The sequence below is a fragment of the Sardina pilchardus genome, chromosome 5 (genome assembly GCF_963854185.1).
Source record: "Sardina pilchardus chromosome 5, fSarPil1.1, whole genome shotgun sequence".
Taxonomy (NCBI): Eukaryota; Metazoa; Chordata; class Actinopteri; order Clupeiformes; family Clupeidae; genus Sardina; species Sardina pilchardus.
Genome location: NC_084998.1, coordinates 35,496,352 through 35,515,251, shown reverse-complemented (window position 1 = coordinate 35,515,251; position 18,900 = coordinate 35,496,352). Strand labels below are relative to the sequence as shown.

General features: G+C 39.1%; 1 protein-coding gene and 1 long non-coding RNA gene across 5 annotated transcripts in view; one reads left to right on the top strand and one right to left on the bottom strand.

Annotated features, from left to right (window-relative positions):
• LOC134080772 (glucose-6-phosphate exchanger SLC37A4-like) overlaps positions 1-18,900 on the bottom strand; it is an 85,462-nt gene that overhangs the window by 33,983 nt on the left and 32,579 nt on the right. For both annotated transcript variants that reach the window (XM_062537378.1, XM_062537379.1), the window contains exon 5: positions 147-305. In XM_062537378.1, coding sequence (XP_062393362.1) covers positions 147-305 — 159 coding nt within the window. The remainder of the gene's footprint in view (positions 1-146; positions 306-18,900) is intronic.
• On the top strand, positions 9,633-12,678 carry LOC134079683 (uncharacterized). Of its 3 annotated transcripts, XR_009939113.1 has the most exons (7): positions 9,633-9,799; positions 10,990-11,060; positions 11,275-11,345; positions 11,559-11,629; positions 11,843-11,913; positions 12,128-12,198; positions 12,538-12,678. It is a non-coding gene; the product is annotated as an uncharacterized LOC134079683 (long non-coding RNA). The 3 variants fall into 3 exon arrangements; XR_009939115.1 differs by lacking the exon at positions 11,275-11,345; XR_009939114.1 differs by lacking the exon at positions 11,559-11,629.

Genomic DNA, 18,900 nt, shown 5'->3' with positions numbered 1-18,900 from the left:
GTACACTACCCCCAGATGGGTAAAATGTAGAGAATACATTTCCAACAGGACTAATAACTCAACATTGAAAATAACAGGAAGATATACTGGTAAAGAGGGTAGGGATTGAGAAACCCTGAATCAAATAATTGGCACTTGATGCTTACCCATCAGTACTGACTGTCCTTTTTCTTGGATGAGGAAGAGCTGTCCCCAGTCAGTGCAGGCTATCTTCGCACCAAATACGACCAAGTAACCCAAGGATAAAACCCACAGATAGGGCGACATAAGAAATTGTTTGAGGGTGCTCTCATCAATAGGAGTACCTGGAGAGCAGAGAGGTCATCAGGGAGAACAGCCACAAAACGGTAGTATTGGAAAAAAATATGTTTTATGAATTGAATGAGGGGTTAACTATCTACCTAAATAGATGCACTAGATGACGATTTAGGCAAAAGATTATTATTTAGATGATGGGCCATATTCACTCATTGCATACTGATTAATTTGTTACTTATTATGGGAACATTCTAGAATGTTAATTGTCAGGTTAACAAAATGTTAATTAATGCGTATAGATAAATCAGTGAAGATACAGTGGGTGTTGCATTCAATTGGCCGGTTTCACATGAGATTCTCACGAAACCTCACGCATGAATCACACAAATTGTATGTATTTTTCCCAAGTGAAGCTGCAATGAACCAAACAACCACCAGGTGGCACTTGTGAGCAGGGTTAGAAATGTCAGCATTTAACACTAGCCTATAATCAAACAATCCAAAAGTGAATTAAATCCCGAAGCAAGCTGAACATCTTTCCTGCTTTTAATATAGCCTACCAATAAGCTGCTCCAAACAATACGCTGTCTCACGATAAAACTTGTTATTGGCCGGGTTTCCCAGATTCATTAAGAAGCTCTTAAGTGCTATGAACTTCTTAGGAGCATTCTTAGAACGTTCTTAGACCGCTCCTAAGAAGTTCTTAGCACGTAAGAGCTTCTTAACGAATCTGGGAAACCCGGCCATTGTCATTTAGCATTTTAAGCTACCTTGGTTAGGCTATGTCTTGATGATGACGTTCTCGCCAGCAAAGTCAAACCAACTTTGACTGGTCCAATTTGTTAACATAGGCCTATCTAGTATTTCAAATAATTTGTTTTTGTTACTAAAATTAAACCTAAATTTAAAAAAAGAATGAAAATAAACACTTCAGTAGAGCTCTAGAGGCCAAAGTTTGGAACTTTTCATTAGAACACCATTTTATTTGAATTATGGACTGCCTTTGAATGATGTTTGAAGGCATTGAAACGCCATGGTTCAGGAGAAGTCTCCATATTTTACACAACGTTAAGCACAAGGATAGTCAACATTAGGGTATAAAAAAATAGGGTATCAACGATAATGTTGCCGACATGTAAACATGAGTTTGATATATGTTTTACAATACTTCATTTCTCAACTTAGCATTAAATTGTCTCCTGTGGCGTAACGGGTTCATGCTCATGTGATATTGTGTTATGCTATAATCTGTGGGTTCCTCACCAGTATCATTTTTTTTTTATATTTATATATTTTTAGACCAACAATGCTTCCTCAATGTAGGCTACAGATAGACAAGATGGCCACAGACAGCCTGACGAGCAGGCAGTGAAACGTTTGTAAAACTTAACCATGATAGCCAACTTAGATGGTCTACTAAATGGCTTTGGCAACAGTAGCAAGATAACTCGGTAGCCAGATAACATGATCAGCCATGTTAATTTGCTACAATCATGAGTTGACATCTTTTAATGGTATAACTTCAGTATACTTCACCTTTCGTTCTTGGTTGGTTCGTGGCATAAACAGGAGCGTGGTGGGCTGGCATTCTATCTGTTTAATTTAGGTAGCGGTTCGATACCCACGTGGAGTCATAATTCATTTATTTAGGTAGTATTTGTTTGGTGACATATTCACGATCCAGTGCATGTAGCCTACAACAGACAATTTTGAATTTAAAGATGTCATGCATATTTATTCTCCAGTTTATATCAGAAAGTTGACAAGCCAAGGTGCCACATCTGTCGAAGAAACTTCATCGATCGTGGAACGTCATCAAGGAAGTCAGTTAACATAAAAAGCCAGTGTCCATGCAACACCGGGATTGTTCTTCTTTTTACAGTAATAGACTGTCGCGGGAAATGTATCCACTCTTCCGGGACACTGAATGTCCCGGTTTTCGAAAGGCTACGTGATTACGAATGTTCAATTTACTAGCAGTGTTTCTCTCTACTTGAATAGCCTATGTGTTGTGCTCACAGCGGTCGATGTCTATTATGTGTAGAATGTGCTACCATTGGCTCTAGGGACAGAGATAGCCTACTGTATCTAGCGCGTCTGTCCTGGCTAAGCAGAAGCAGTGAAGATAGAATAGAATAGTCTACGGTACCTAAAGCCAACTAGCCTACTCAACGTCTTTCATTATCGTTAATATGGGTGGCCATGTGAGGATAGAGATGGTGTCCAGTAAAAAAGAAAATGAAACGTTCAACGTAATCAGTTATTCCAATGTCTGATTGAGACATAGGCCTACTAAATAAACGTGGCTAAGGTAGCCTATGGTAAATGCAAATCTAATGTCATCCCTCTACTTATTTCTTCAGCAAAGGGAGAGCAAAAGTAAGCCCAATCAGTATCTAAACTATCAGGTCAGGTCAGCTGCACTTTGCAGCTGGGTCTGAGGCTATACAACAGATTGCTAATTGCCCACAAGCTGATCTAAGGGGAGGGGAGTGATGTGTGTGTTTTTAGCCTACACTTAAGCTGCATTCACATACGTCGCTACTCGCCCATCTCTGAGCGAGAACTGTCAATGTAAAGTGAATGTGTTCTAGCTGAATGTGGCCTGGACAGGCGATGCGAGGACTAGCGATGCGATGTAGGCGGGTACGGAGTTAAAATAATTTTAACTTCCAGCGATGCGAGTGAAGCGAGTACCAAATCAGAATGTAGAATAGAGATGATTGACAGTTAACGGACATGTTTGCAGTGAAGTAAACTAGGGGGAGCCATGGCAACCGACGCCGGCAGCAGTTATTTTTTTTCTGCCAGCGAGTAGAATTTCGGCGAGAAGCGAGGAGCGATGGGCGAGTAGCGACGTATGTGAACGCCCCTTTACCCCGCGTTCACACTGTCCACGTCCGTCGACGGATCTCGGAGGTCTGCCGTATGTATATTTGCATACATGCGATCTGATTGGCTGACGGATCCGTCGCTGCCTGAAAAGTTGAACATTTCTCAACTTTCTTGACGGAGGCAACGGAGCTGAAGGAACGGACGGACCCACAATGCATTTCCAGTCCACCCCATGCAAAGTGAATGAGATCCGTTGACGGATGTAGACAGTGTGAACGCGGGGTTAGGCTGCGTTCAGACTGCCAGCCAAAATCCGATTTCTAGCTACAAATTCAGATTTGTATCGGATGTCACTTTTGAAGTCTGAACAGTGACAGGTCACATGAAATCAGATTTTTGCGAAACGGTTGCAAACCACATCCAGGAGGTAGTTTCATATCGCATTCGTATCGTATATGGACAGATGCGTCTCAGTCTGAACAGCTCCCAACACTCAGATCGGATTTGACTGTCCGTGACGTGACTTTACGTGCGTGACCGCCCACCTATTTCGAGTTGTGGAGCAACGTTACGGCTATGTCTTTTGACCATGTTATATTTAACGTGACCTAACAATACTCAATGCTAAATATAGCATTCTACAGTCTCTTTCATGGAAGTTGCAAGAATCCACATTGTTTTATTAAATGCCGTTACATAATTAAATAGCCTCAAGAGTTTGAAGCGGAGCTTGCCACTGATTAGTTTCGGTTTCTGTCGCGCAAATGTGCACACGTATGCATGCATTCAATGAACACTCACCTAGTTGTATTGTTCTATGTTTAATCACACCAAATTAGCAAGTATTTCCTCCTGATGGCAGAAATGTTTGTTTTCGTTGCTACAGCAACCTGTCAGATCTGTTACTAATGTGACCCAGTCTGAACAGAGCCATATCCGATTTGGACACTTGCTAAAGGCAGTGTGAATATGATATGAGAAGGAATCAGATTTGAATCAGCTTCGTCTGCAGTCTGAACGCGGCCTTATTCTAAGAGGCATGGAAGTCAGCTCACAGAGGGGGGCTGGGACAGTTAGGCGCCAACATTCTAAATTGCACACACCGAGCCAAAACTCTTCCCGCAGGAATCAAACCCCCGAACTCTCACGTATTGATCTACAACACAGCGTGCTGAGCTATGTCCCTCGTATACTATTTAGTAGTTGGGTTGGCAATATTTCTACGTGCCCCACTTCTAAATCTTTGAAACATCGGCTTCTAGTCTAGACCAGGCAAAGCATATTGGTAACTAAGGGGGGAATTCTCCCATGTGCGTAAGGGTGCATAAGTCCAAAATAGTGCGCAACTTCGCGCATTTCCCTATAAGCAAATTCTGCCATCCACTTAAATCGGTCATTAACGCGTGGTAGAGAGAGTTACGCGTTTTGGATGGAGCAACCCCAAAATCTGGGCGTTTCTTATATATACAACTCTTGCGCACATTCTGCCATGGCTTAAGCACTTTTCCAGCTACGCGCTCTGGAGGGCTGGAATAAGGTCGAGCGCCACTACAAGGTGAAACAACATGTCGGCAGTAGGCCTAGTTCTAAATACATGTAGGCAACAAGGAAGGTTATAAATTGACATTACACTATCAAATGTGATGCTTATAAACTGATACAGCTTCATGTTTTCCGCATTACAGTGTCACACGGTAGCATATTTCGCACCATTACCTTCACTGGCTTCATAGGCTACATTGTTAAATAGTGAAAATCCCTTAACACTTTCAGTATTGGAGCCTACGATTGTGCATCTTCAGTTTTAACTTGACGACGAGAGGTCATAATCCCATAGCATACTTTGTTCGAATCTGTCTGTTTCTTTACAACTTAACCGACGTCATCACATATTAATCGCACATTTTTATCTGTTCAAAATGTCCCTTGATTTATCTTTTTAATACTCTTATCAAAGTAAAGTGGATAGGCTTGCTTTGTGCAAATGTTTTTTTATTATTATTATTTTCATTGCAAACAACAGTATAGTGTTACAGCCATTCATGTCTGTAGTAATACTGTCAATAAGTATTGGGACAGATGACACAATGCTGGCAGCACCACTGAGCAAGAAACAAAATTCTCTCCTAGAAGGTCAGATACTACAATAACATAAAAAAGCCGTTAATTAACTGTTGTTGCCTAATTCAAGCCTAATTCAAACATAGTTCTCTGACACACACACACACACCGAATGTGCACAAATGCACACACACTCACTCACACACACACACACACACACCGAATGTGCATGAACGCGCACACACACACACATGCACGCACGCAGGCACAAGACGGATAACGTTAGCCTAACGTTACAGTAGTAGGAAGGGGAGAGAAGAGCCAGAGGGATGTCGCACACAGACACACACACTCACATTAACGTCACCCATAGATAGTTCTCATTACCGAGTCTAGTAGGCTAATCTCCCGTTAGCGCTACTGTATTTGTCTGCCCCAACGCTGCTCTACCATAGACTTCTCAGTTTCGTGCAAATTCTCAATGCGGCTAAGAATAACTTGTCGTGCTACGATGGTAACTCAGTTCACATCGATAGTACATGCAGATAACTTTGCTCTTATCAACTGACCCTGGCCATGTTTTAAAAACTAAACTTTCCATTTATTAGTTTGTTAGCAGCGTCCATTTTAATGTCTTCCGCTGGACATCTAAACAATGGCATTGTGGGGCGTGCTTAGGCCTACTGTTTTACTTCTGGTTTACAGCCGGGTACTGTAGTTTTTCTAATGTGACCGCAGCAGTTTCTGAACAAACTTGTCACAGGTCAGAAAGAGCGTTAATCTCGCTATAAAAAAATAACGCTGTTAAAATTGTTTTGAGTTAAGGCGTTAATAACACAATATTTTTGACAGCACTAATACAAATGTCAAAGTAAAAGTGCAATTTCGTGAAGTAATCTCTTTGTTAAACTATGTGATGACATACCATTTTACTGTGGGCTGTTCTTTATTAAGTTCACCTGGCATTCAGAAGGTCAATGAGAAAGTCCACATTCCTAATCTACCACCTCCTTAATTTAGGTTGATATGAAAACGTGGAACGTGGACTTTCTCATTGACCTTCTGAACGCCATTTAAATCCAGAAAGAACACTTTGATTTTGAAAACGTTTGGTGAACTGAATAAAGAACTGCCTACAGTAAAATGGTGTCATCACATAGCTTAACAAAGAAATGACTTCACGAAATTTCACTTTTACTTTGACATTGGTTTAAAAAGACTCAAGACGTGCTTGAGGTGTGTAGATTTATAATTCAAAAACTCATGGTTGACAAAAAGGTTTCGCTGGCAGCTGCCTCGCATAATATCCATTTATCTATGCTAAGACATGTAGACTGACATCTGCAGCTTCGAACACAGTAGAGAGACTGACATAACGAGTTCAATCTCCATTACCAACTAATTAAAAGACGAGAGAATAAACTATGCTGCTCCACTATAGTGCAGATGTCTGTGCAAATATATGGGTGTCTTCAGTGAAGTTGGAAAGAAACGGACAGAGTCGAACGAAGTATGCTATGGGATTATGACTTCTCGTCAAGTTAAAACTGAAGATACATAATCGGTAAGATCCAATACTGAAAGTGGGTGATTATAACGGGATTTTCACTATTTAACAATGTAGCCTATGAAGCCAGTGAAGGTAATTGCGCGAAATATGCCACCGTGTGACCGTGTGACCTGTGTAATGCCACCGTGTGACCGTGTGACCCGTGTAATGCGGAAAACATGAAGCTGTATCAGCTTATAAGCATCACATTTGATACTGTAATGTCAATTTGTAAATTCTGTGTTGCCTACATGTATTCTGAACTAGGCCTTCTGCCGACATGAGCAATATGCTGTTTCACCTTGTAGTGGCGACCTTATTCCAGCCCTCCAGAGTGCGTAGCTGGAAAAGTGCTTAAGCCATGGCAGAATGTGCTTAAGAGTTGTATAAGAAACGCCCAGATTTTGGGGTTGCTCCACCCAAAACGCACAACTCTCTCTACCACGCGTAAATGGCCAATTTAAGTGGATGACAGAATTCACTTAGAGGGAAATGTGCGAAGTTGCACAGTTTTTTGGACTTACGCACCCTTACGCGCATGGGAGAATAGGCACACATAAATTGGCTTTATCACTATTTACAGTGCATGAAAATGCACTGTACTGTTCTTCCTAGGCTTCTTATTACAGTGCATGAAAATGCACTGTACTGTTCTTCCTAGGCTTCTTATTAGAGTGCATGAAAATGCACTCTACTGTCCAATATCTTCTTCTTATTAGAGTGCATGCAAATGCACTCTACTGTTATCCGACATCTTCTTATTATTACAGTGCATGAAAATGCACTGTACTGTTCTTCCAAAACTTCTTCTTATTATTATTCCGCTGATCAAATTCATTTTTTCTATTCAGCTTGAACCGTTTAACCTAGAAACTTCATTCAAACGTTGCAACGTAGATCTTCAATAGGGGCATGCTGCTATGTATTTTTCAACTTTGTAACTTTTATACTTTTTAAACTAAAAATTAAAAACTATTAAAAATTTCCCCATAGACTTAACATTGGCCTCTATGACATCACAGTCGGATCATTAAGCAATTAGAATCTTATGCCAGGTGGCCAGCCCCACCTGCAGCAGCTCTCTCTCTCTCTCTCAGGCTTTAAGCATACAATCTCTCTGTGAAGACTACATATCCTGTTAACTGTTTCCTCTTTCCACAACTGTTTCAAAATAAAAGTTCTCACTGCAATTATACACTATTAAATCATTTAACCATTGAAACTACTCAACTATTTAACTGTTCAACCATTCCAACTGTCAGTTATCATCAACTATGCCTCCAGTCAACTACATGAGACCTCCATGTACCTCCATGCAACCAACATAGCAACCATTAAAATCAAGCGTTTATGACCGTTTCCATAGCAACCAACATGATTTTACTACAGTAACTTCTTTATTCCCGATAGTGGCAGCCATGGATACCCTATCAACAAATGTTTCAAAATAGAAGTCCTCAGTAGCAAGTTAGCTAGTTAGCATAGTTAGCATTGTTAGCATATTTAGCATTTTTAGCATAGCTGCAAGAAATGATTAGCTAAGTTAGCTAATCAACCTAGTTAGCATGGTTAGCATTGTTAGCTTTGTTAGCATTGTTAGCATAGTTAGCATTTTTAACATAGCTGCTAGAAATGATTAGCTAAGTTAGCTAATCAACCTGGTTTGCATAGTTAGCATTGTAGCATAGTTAGCATTTTTAGCATAACTGATAGAAATCATTAGCTAGGTTAGCTAATCAACCTGGTTAACATTGTTAACATTGTTATTATTGTTAGCATTTTTACCATAACTGTTATAAATCATTAGCTAAGTAAACCAATCAACCTGGTTATCATTGTTAACATAGTTAGATAACATTTTAACATACCTTTTAGAAATCATTAGTTAAGTTACAACTGGAATGTTTAAGCTTTAAACTGTCTAACTACGTTAGCTAATCAACCTGGTTAGCATTGTTAGCATAGTTAGCATTGTTAGCATAGTTAGCATTTTTAACATAACTGTTAAAAATGATTAGCTAAGTTAGCTAGTCAACGTGGTTAGCATTGTTAACATAGTTAGCATTGTTAGCATAGTTAGCATTTTTAGCATTACTGCTAGAAATCATTAGCCAAGTAAACCAATCAACCTGGTTATCATTGTTAGCATAGTTAACATTTTAAAATACCTGTTAGAAATCATTAGTTAAGTTAGAACAGGAATGTTTAAGCTTTAAAATGTCTACCTTAACACTATCAACTCTCTTTAAACTATGCAACCACCATGTTTACCCTAGCTACACCTTAGTAACCATATCTACATTATCTATCTATAAATTGTTTTGCATTTTCATGCACTGGTAATTCCTTGGAATTGCATTTCTAGTTATCGATATTATTATTAGAGTGCATGAAAATGCACTCTACTGTTCTTCCAAAGTCTTCTTCTTATTAGAGTGCATGAAAATGCACTCTACTGTTATCCGATATCTTTTTATTACAGTGCATGAAAATGCACTGTACTGTTCTTCCTATGCTTCTTATTATTATTATTCCGCTGATCCGCTGCATTTTTTCCATTCAGCTTGAACCGTTTAACCTAGAAACTTCATTCAAACGTTGCAACGTAGGTCTTCAATAGGGGCATGCTGCTATGTATTTTTCAACCTTGTAACTTTAATACTTTTTAAACTAAAAATTAAAAACTATTAAAAATTTCCCCATAGACTTAACATTGGCCTCTATGACATCACAGTCGGATCGTTAAGCAATTAGAATCTTATGCCAGGTGGCCAGCCCCACCTGCAGCAGCTCTCTCTCTCTCTCTCTCAGGCTTTAAGCATACAATCTCTCTGTGAAGACTACCCACACAGCAGAGGATTCCAAAACGGACCCGCCCTCAAGCCGCCACATCCGCGTCACAGTCACCTCCGTTTTGGCTACGCGCACGGGACACGACCCGCCTCCGCCAGCGCGCCTTCGTGCAGCGGGTCTGCGGCGGACTCCGTGCGGATACGCACATCGAACGCGCCCTTTCCACTCCTAACGGCTTCTTCGGTTTTCAAATTTCTCGTTGATGAAGTGGAAGACGAAAACAGCGGCGTCTGAAGGCTCACTGTAAGTATGCTCCTATATGCTTTATTTATGCAGCTACCTAGTCTATCCACTGAAAAAGTACTTCCATAACACAAGTTACCTACTTATCTAGCTTTATCTGCTGATATTATCCGAAGATTTGCTGGTCGGCAGATAGCAGCTATAGCTGCTAGCAGCTAGCTCATATTTACACACCAGCTACGTCTAGCTTGCGCAAGCTAATTTAGCCCACTTTAGACGGGGCTAAATCCTGTCCAACTTGAGCTTTGTTACCTTTTGAATTAAAGCTAAACTCAGAACTGAGTTTAAAATGAGTAAAGTTTAATTTGGTTTAACGCTAACTTTAAGTGTTTGCATGTGAACAACAAAAGTTGGCTTGCGTTAGCTAGCGTTAGCTTGTTGGCTTGCGTTAGCTTGTTAGCTAACGATAGCGTTAAAGTTACAGGGAGTCTAGATTCTAGTTTTTTTGTGAACGTTATGAAAGCTTAGATGTTGGACTCGGGAGTCTTTATGAAAACGTAGGCCATTTCAGATGTGTTTAAACCTCATTTCTTTCTGGGAGGGAGGCTGATTTCACATTGTTCACCATTCCGGGATAACGTTAGCTGCTAATGGTTTTAAATTATGAACGACGTTAGCAAGGTAATCAGCTGCCGTATGCTCAAACACATTCGTCGTAGCTCGACATTCTCTGCTGGCAGTAACAAAAAAGCTTTGGGACTCATGCTTATATTTTGTACACGTTAGAAACCAGCAAACAGGCCTACTTTTCAATCTAAAAAGTCCGGTTTCCAGACGTGTTTCCTGGTGACTTTTTAGATTGAATAGTAGAGATTACTCTAACTTTTAAGAAATATAAATGCACGAAGGGCACGAAGCTACAGTATTTGTTTTCATGTAGAAATACTATCGTCTACGAGTTCATTTAATGATATTGAACGTTCCTTGGAGTAAGATTTGACTGAGAAGAGGCAAAATAGAAGTGCTAGTTGACTTCATGTAGCAGCTATGTCCTTGCTTTGCCTTGTCACAGACCAGACACTTTGTTGTGAATGTTTAGATATGGGAAGAGGAGCTAAAATGAACAGCCCCATATTCTGTGGATCCCAATAAAATGCATTTTTAATGGGGTGTATTATTGGTTATGATAAATATTTGGCCATTTCTTTCTGATGATAAAAGTAATGCATATTTATGTATCTGTGTTACAGGTCATTCACAAGTGGCCACAGTCTGGTTTGGGGGTCTACGCTTTCTCGTCCTGTCCTGCCACCCAAGTAAAGTAAGCTTTACTGTTTTACATTTGATTTATTTGACTTTTGGTCTAAACATTAATAATAAAAAATAACCATATGTCTCTGTAACTGGTGTCACTAGTTCAGGATGAAGTGAAGGTAAATGTAACATGCTTAAATGCCTTTGTCTGCTGTAATAAAACCCACCCTCTACCTCAAAAGCTCTCTAATGAAATGTACATTTATGTATCTACGTTACAGGTCATTCACAAGTGGCTCCAGTCTGGTTTGGGGGTCTACGCTTTCTCGTCCTGTCCTGCCACCCAAGTAAAGTAAGCTTTACAGTTTTACATTTGATTTATTTGACTTTTGGTCTACACATTAATAATAAAAATAACCATATGCCTCTGTAACTGGTGTCACTAGTTCAGGATGAAGTGAAGGTAAATGTAACATGCTTAAATGCCTTTGTCTGCTGTAATAAAACCCACCCTCTACCTCAAAAGCTCTCTAATGAAATGTACATTTATGTATCTACGTTACAGGTCATTCACAAGTGGCTCCAGTCTGGTTTGGGGGTCTACGCTTTCTCATCCTGACCTGCCACCCAAGTAAAGTAAGCTATACAGTTTTACATTTGATTTATTTGACTTTTGGTCTAAACATTAATAATAAAAATAACCATATGCCTCTGTACCTGGTGTTACTAGTTCAGGATGAAGTGAAGGTAAATGTAACATGCTTAAATGCCTTTGTCTGCTGTAATAAAACCCACCCTCTACCTCAAAAGCTCTCTAATAAAATGTACATTTATGTATCTACGTTACAGGTCATTCACAAGTGGCCCTAGTCTGGTTTGGGGGTCTATGCTTTCTCATCCTGTCCTGCCACCCAAGTAAAGTAAGCTATACAGTTTTACATTTGATTTATTTGACTTTTGGTCTAAACATTAATAATAAAAATAACCATATGCCTCTGTACCTGGTGTTACTAGTTCAGGATGAAGTGAAGGTAAATGTCAACATGCTTAAATGCCTTTGTCTGCTATAATAAAACCCACCCTCTACCTCAAAAGCTCTCTAATGAAATGTACATTTATGTATCTGCGTTACAGGTTATTCACAAGTGGCTCCAGTCTGGTTTGGGGGTCTACGCTTTCTCATCCTGTCCTGCCATTCAAGTAAAGTAAGCTATACAGTTTTACATTTGATTTATTTGACTTTTGGTCTTTATTAATAATAATAATTAAAAAAAAATAGGCAAATGCTTCTGTAACTGGTGTTACCAGTGCAGGATGAAGTGAAGGTAAATGTCAACATACATAAATGCCTCTGTCTGCTGTACCCACCTTCTGAAAAGCTCTCTAATGAAATGTAATAGCTGTATAACTTCATAAGTCATGTTTTTTTTTTATTAAATCTCCTTAATACCCATCTCATATATTATATATTATATTGTGTAAGCATAGTTGGTGTTGGATGCTACATACTATTAACATTAACATGTCTGTCTATTTGATTACAGGTGCTGTGAGGAAAAACACAGAAACATGGTCAGCCAACGACGCGGTGGTCACTAAGCACGCAATCAGGTGGTTCAACGAGGAGACCTGTCCTGCCTCCATCCACACCAAACGGATTAATAGGAGAAATAAACATTAAACAATCTTTTTTATGGAACTAATTGTCGTTCACCAGTTATTCATTTTCTGATATTTTAGCTGTGCATATAGCGCAGCATTTCATTGAAGTTGTAGCCTACCGCTAATAGGTAAAATGTTTCATATCTGCACCGACCTAGGCCTATAAAGCACTAAATTAGTTTAGAGTAGTTAGAATTTAGAGTAGTATAGCCAAGGCTACTTAACAGAAACAGAATAGGCTATAACTTAAACTTTCCATTAATGTAAATGTCAATTTCATGTTTCCATTGAGCCAAGTGATTATTCTGTACAGTAAATTGATGTCTTGACTTAAGTTAGACCTATTGACCATTGTGTTAGTTTAAAGAATACAAGGCAATGCAGATTTAAACTAGGCCTATATTGGTGTAGAAGTCTAGGCTAGGAATAATGATAGTTTTAGATTAATTTAAGCTATTTTATTGGGATTTTGAAAATGATATGAACGGGTCCAAAACGGACCCGGGCCAGAGGTATTTTGAGTCCGTTGCGGATCCGCGGCGGATTTGCGGGTCCGAACAGGCTCCGGTCAGAGTGTTTTTTTATGAGTCCGTGGCGGGTCCAGAACGGACCCGGTCCAGAGGTTTTCTATGATTCCGTCGCGGATCCGTGGCGGATTTGCGGGTCCGGGATGGATGCGGAGCGGATGTAGCGCGGAGCCCAGCCGGGTCCGCGATCCGCCCCCGTAACGGATCCGTCGCTGAGTGCAAGTGGACGCCGATACGGGTCCGTTTCGCGGGTCCGTTCCGGAAGCCGCGCTACCTCCGCGGCGGATCCGCCGCGGAGTCCTTTTGCTGTGTGGGTACATATCCTGTTAACTGTTTCCTCTTTCCACAACTATTTCAAAATAAAAGTTCTCACTGCAATAATACACTATTAAATCATTTAACCATTGAAACTACTCAACTATTTAACTGTTCAACCATTCCAACTGTCAGTTATCATCAACTATGCCTCCAGTCAACTACATGAGACCTCCATGTACCTAGCAACCAACATAGCAACCATTAAAATCAAGCGTTTATGACCGTTTCCATAGCAACCAACATGATTTTACTACAGTAACTTCTTTATTCCCGATAGTGGCAGCCATGGATACCCTATCAACAAATGTTTCAAAATAGAAGTCCTCAGTAGCAAGTTAGCTAGTTAGCATGGTTAGCATAGTTAGCATATTTAGCATTTTTAACATAGCTGCTAGAAATGATTAGCTAAGTTAGCTAATCAACCTAGTTAGCATGGTTAGCATAGTTAGCATTTTTAACATAGCTGCTAGAAATGATTAGCTAAGTTAGCTAATCAACCTAGTTAGCATTGTTAACATAGTTACCATTGTTATCATAGTTAGCATTGTTAGCATAACTGTTAGAAATGATTAGCTAAGTTAGCTAATCAACCTGGTTTGCATTGTTAGCATAGTTAGCTTTTTTAGCATAACTGATAGAAATCATTAGCTAGGTTAGCTAATCAACCTGGTTAACATTGTTAACATAGTTAACATTGTTATTATTGTTAGCATTTTTACCATAACTGTTATAAATCATTAGCTAAGTAAACCAATCAACCTGGTTATCATTGTTAACGGTCCGTGGATCTTCTGGCCAATCGATTTTCGTTTCATGAATGAGAATGGATAAACAAAAAATGAAGAATATTTCACTTTTTAATTAGAAAATAGAAAAACGGAAAACGCAGATCTAGTCGTTTTCTGTTTTCATCAGTATTTTCCATACATGGAATTACAGACAACAAAAAAGGTCCGTGATTTTGTTGTTAAGCATTATTGTTTTTTCATTTTTTTTTCATTGGGTGTGATGGACTGGGTAGGTGGCGCAACACAGGAAGTTAAACTGTATGTTATCATGATTGTAGCAAGTTATGACCGATCATGTTCACTGCCTGCTCGTCAGGCTGTCTGTGGCCACCTAGTCTGTCTGTAGCTCACATTGTGGAAGCATTGCTGATCTAAAAAGATATAAATATAAAAGCAACGGATAGAGGATTGAATCCACAGATTAGCCTATAGCATAAAATAAACCTCCAAGCAATAACCTGTTACGCCACAACACAATCCAATGCACAGAATGAGACATAGGCCTACTACAGCCTATTCTAAAACATCTATCAAAGCCATGTTTACATATCAGCAACATCATCGTTAATATCCTACAAGCCTACGTGTATTATTGAGTTTTTACTATCCTTGTGCGTAAATGCGCAAAATATGGACACTTTTCCTGCCCATGCGTTTCAATGGCAGTGTTTCATGAACTGAATTCTTAAAAGAATAGTCTAGTCTAGGAGAAAAGGATGCACAATTAGACAACACATTTTTATTTCAGCTGGCGTTCATGTTTCTGTTACAGACGGCCACTGCCTAACGTTTGTAAAACTTAACCATGATAACCAACTTAGAAGGTCAACTAGCTTGGGCAACGGCAAAGATAACTCGGTAGCCAGATACTGTAACATGATCAGTCATGTTAACTTGCTACAATCATAATAACATGAGTTGAGATGTTTTGATGGTATAAGTAAAGTGCACTTCACGTTCCGGTCTTGGTTGGTTCGTGGCGTAAGCAGGTGCGTGGCTGGCACCATGGTTGTTTTACTTTGGTATAGCGGTTCGATAGATACCGATGTGGAATAATTATTTTATTTAAGTAATATGTTTTGGTGGCATATTCATAATCCAGTGCACGTAGCCTACTACAATCAATTTTGACATTTAAAGAAGTTTATATCAGAAGGTTGACAAATCAAGGTGCCACATCTGTCGTAGAAACGTCATCAATCGTGGAACGTCATCAAGGAAGCCAGTTGACAGATAAATTTCAGAATTTACAAGATGCATTTCAGGATTTTGGGGTTTATTTTTATTGTCTGTGATTCCATGTGTGAAAAATACTGGTGAAAACAGAAAACGACCAGATCTGCCTTTTCCGTTTTTCTATTGTCAATTGAAAAAGTGAAATATTCTTTATTTTTTGTTAACCCATTCTGATTTCTGAAGCGAAAATCGATTGGCCAGAAGATCCACAGACCGTTAACATAGTGAGATAACATTTTAACATACCTTTTAGAAATCATTAGTTAAGTTACAACTGGAATGTTTAAGCTTTAAACTGTCTAACTTCACACATCAACTGTCTTAAAACTATGCAACCACCATGTTTACCCTAGCTACACCTTAGTAACCATATCTACATTATCTATCTATATATTTTAGCATTTTCATGCACTGGTAATTCCTTGGAATTGCGTTTCTAGTTAGAGTGCATGAAAATGCACTCTACTGTTATCCGATATCTTCTTCTCTTTATTACAGTGCATGAAAATGCACTGTACTGTTCTTCCTCGGTCTTCTTCTTATTACAGTGCATGGAAATGCACTGTACTGTTCTTCCTAGTTACAGTGCATGAAAATGCACTGTACTGTTCTTCCTAGTCTTCTACTTCAACTTCTTATTATTCTTCTTCTAACGCACGCAATTCAGCTTGAACCGTTTAACGTAGAAACTTCATTCAAACTGTGTTACGTAGATCTTACTTAGGACATCGGAGGGATGTATTTTTCAACTTCGAAACTTTTATACTTTTTAAACTATTAGTTAAAAACTATTACAATTTCCCCCATAGACTTAACATTGCTCATTATGACATCACGGCAGCAATTAGAATCTTAGGCCAGGTGGCCGGCCACCTGGGCACCAACTGTCAGTTTCTCTGGCTTTAAGCATACAGTCTCTCAGAAGACTACATATCCTGTTAACTGTTTCCTCTGTCCACAACTGTTTCAAAATAAAAGTCCCCACTGCAATAATACACTATAAAATCATTTAACCATTATAACTACTCAACTATTTAACTGTTTAACCATTCCCACTGTCAGTTATCATCAACTATGCCTCCGGTCAACTACATGAAACCTCCATGTACCTAGCAACCAACATAGCAACCATTAAAATTAAGCGTTTATGACCGTTTCCATAGCAACCAACATGATTATACTGCAGTAACTTCTTGTTTCTTGATAATGGCCACCGTGGATACCCTAGCAACAAATGTTTCAAAATAAAAGTCCTCACTAGCAAGTTAGCTAGTTAACATGGTTAGCATTGTTAGCATAGTTAGCATTTTTAGCATAACTGCAAAAAATCATCAACTAAGTTAGCTAATCAACCTGGTTAGCATTGTTAGTAAAGTTAGCATTGCTAGCATAGTTAGCATTTTTAGCATAACTGCTAGAGATCATTAGCTAAGTTAGCTAATCAACATTTTAACATGAATAGCAATCATTAGTTAAGTTAGAACTGGAATGTTTCAGCTTTAAACTGTCTACCTTCTCACTATCAACTCTCTGTAAACTATGCAACCACCATGTTTACCCTAGCTACACCTTAGTAACCATATCTACATTATCTATCTATTTTTGCATTTTCATGCACTGGTAATTCCTTGGAATTGCATTTCTAGTCTTCAACTTCTTCTTCTTCTTATTCTTCTTCTAACGCACGCAATTCAGCTTTAACCGCTTCACGTAGAAACTCCATTCAAACTATGTCGCGTAGGTCTTACTTACGCGATGTGGGCAAAGTATTTTTCAACTTTGTAACTTTTATACTTTTAAACTATTAGTTAAAAACTATTACAATTTCCCCCATAGACTTAACATTGCTCATTATGACATCACGGCAGCAATTAGAATCTTACTCCAGCTGGTCAGCCACCTGGGCACCAACTGTCAGTTTCTCTCAGGCTAGAGCGTACAATCTCATACAAGTGCATACAATCTCTCTGAAGACTACATATTCTGTTCCCCTGTATCCTCTGCGCACAACAGTATCAAAATAAGTCCTCCTAATTCCATCCAACTTTATATCCATTCATCTTCTTCAAACCATTCACTCATCCACCCATTCTAAACAGTCTGCCTATCAACATCAATTAGACGCTCTACATTCAACTTTTAAACAATCTACTCTGTCTCAGGCTGGCTCTCTTAAGACTAGCCAGTTAAATTGATTACACCTGTATCTGTATCCACTACTCTCAGTGGAGAGCTGTGTCTCTCCATTCTACAAGAATATAAGGCACATTCCATCCAACATTCTATCCATTCATCTTCTTCAGACCATTCACTCATCCACCCATTAAACTGTCTATCAACATCTATTAAACAATCTGTCTATCAACATCCATTAAACTCTCTGTCTATCAACATCAATTAGACTATCTACATTCAACTTTTAAATTATTTACTCTGTCTCAGGCTTTAAGAGTATTCTGGCTCTCTTAAGACTAGCCAGTTAAATTGATTACACCTGTGTCAACTACTCTCAGAGAGCTGTATCAGTGTCTCTCTTAACAAGAATATAAGGCACATTCCATCCAACCTTCTATCCATTCATCTTCTTCAGACCATTCACTCATCCACCCATTAAACTGTCAATCAATATCTATTAAACAATCTGCCTATCAACATCCATTAAACATTCTATCTATCAACATTAATTAGACTATCTACATACAACTTTTAAAGTATTTACTGTGGGTCCCTCTCAAGCAGCGTTTATATGTCCTCCCTCGCTCCTTGATCCTCAATGATCTACATAAAGAAAGATAGAAGAAGGGCTAGACTATCCCATTGTTGCCGCTCCATCATTCTTTATGTAGATCAGTGAGGAGCGAGAGAGGACGCGTAAACGCTATGAGAGGCACCTTCTGTCTCAGGCTTTAAGCATACAATCTCATTAAGACTACAGATCCTGTTTCACTACTTCCTCTGTCCACAACTGTTTCAAAATAAAGGTCCTCACTGCAATAATACACTATTAAATCATTTAACCATTGAAACTACTCAACTATTGAACTGTTCAACCATTCCAACTGTCAGTTATCATCCACTATGCCTCCAGTCAACTACATGAAACCTCCATGTACCTAGCAACCAACATAGCAACCATTAAAATTAAGTGTTTATGACCGTTTCCATAGCAACCAACATGATTATACTGCAGTAACTTCTTGTTTCCTGATAGTGGCCACCATGGATACCCAAGCAACAAATGTTTCAAAATAAAAGTCCTCACTAGCAAGTTAGCTAGTTAGCATGGTTAGCATAGTTAGCATAGTTAGCATTTTTAGCATAACTGCAAAAAAATCATCAACTAAGTTAGCTAATCAACCTGGTTAGCATTGTTAGC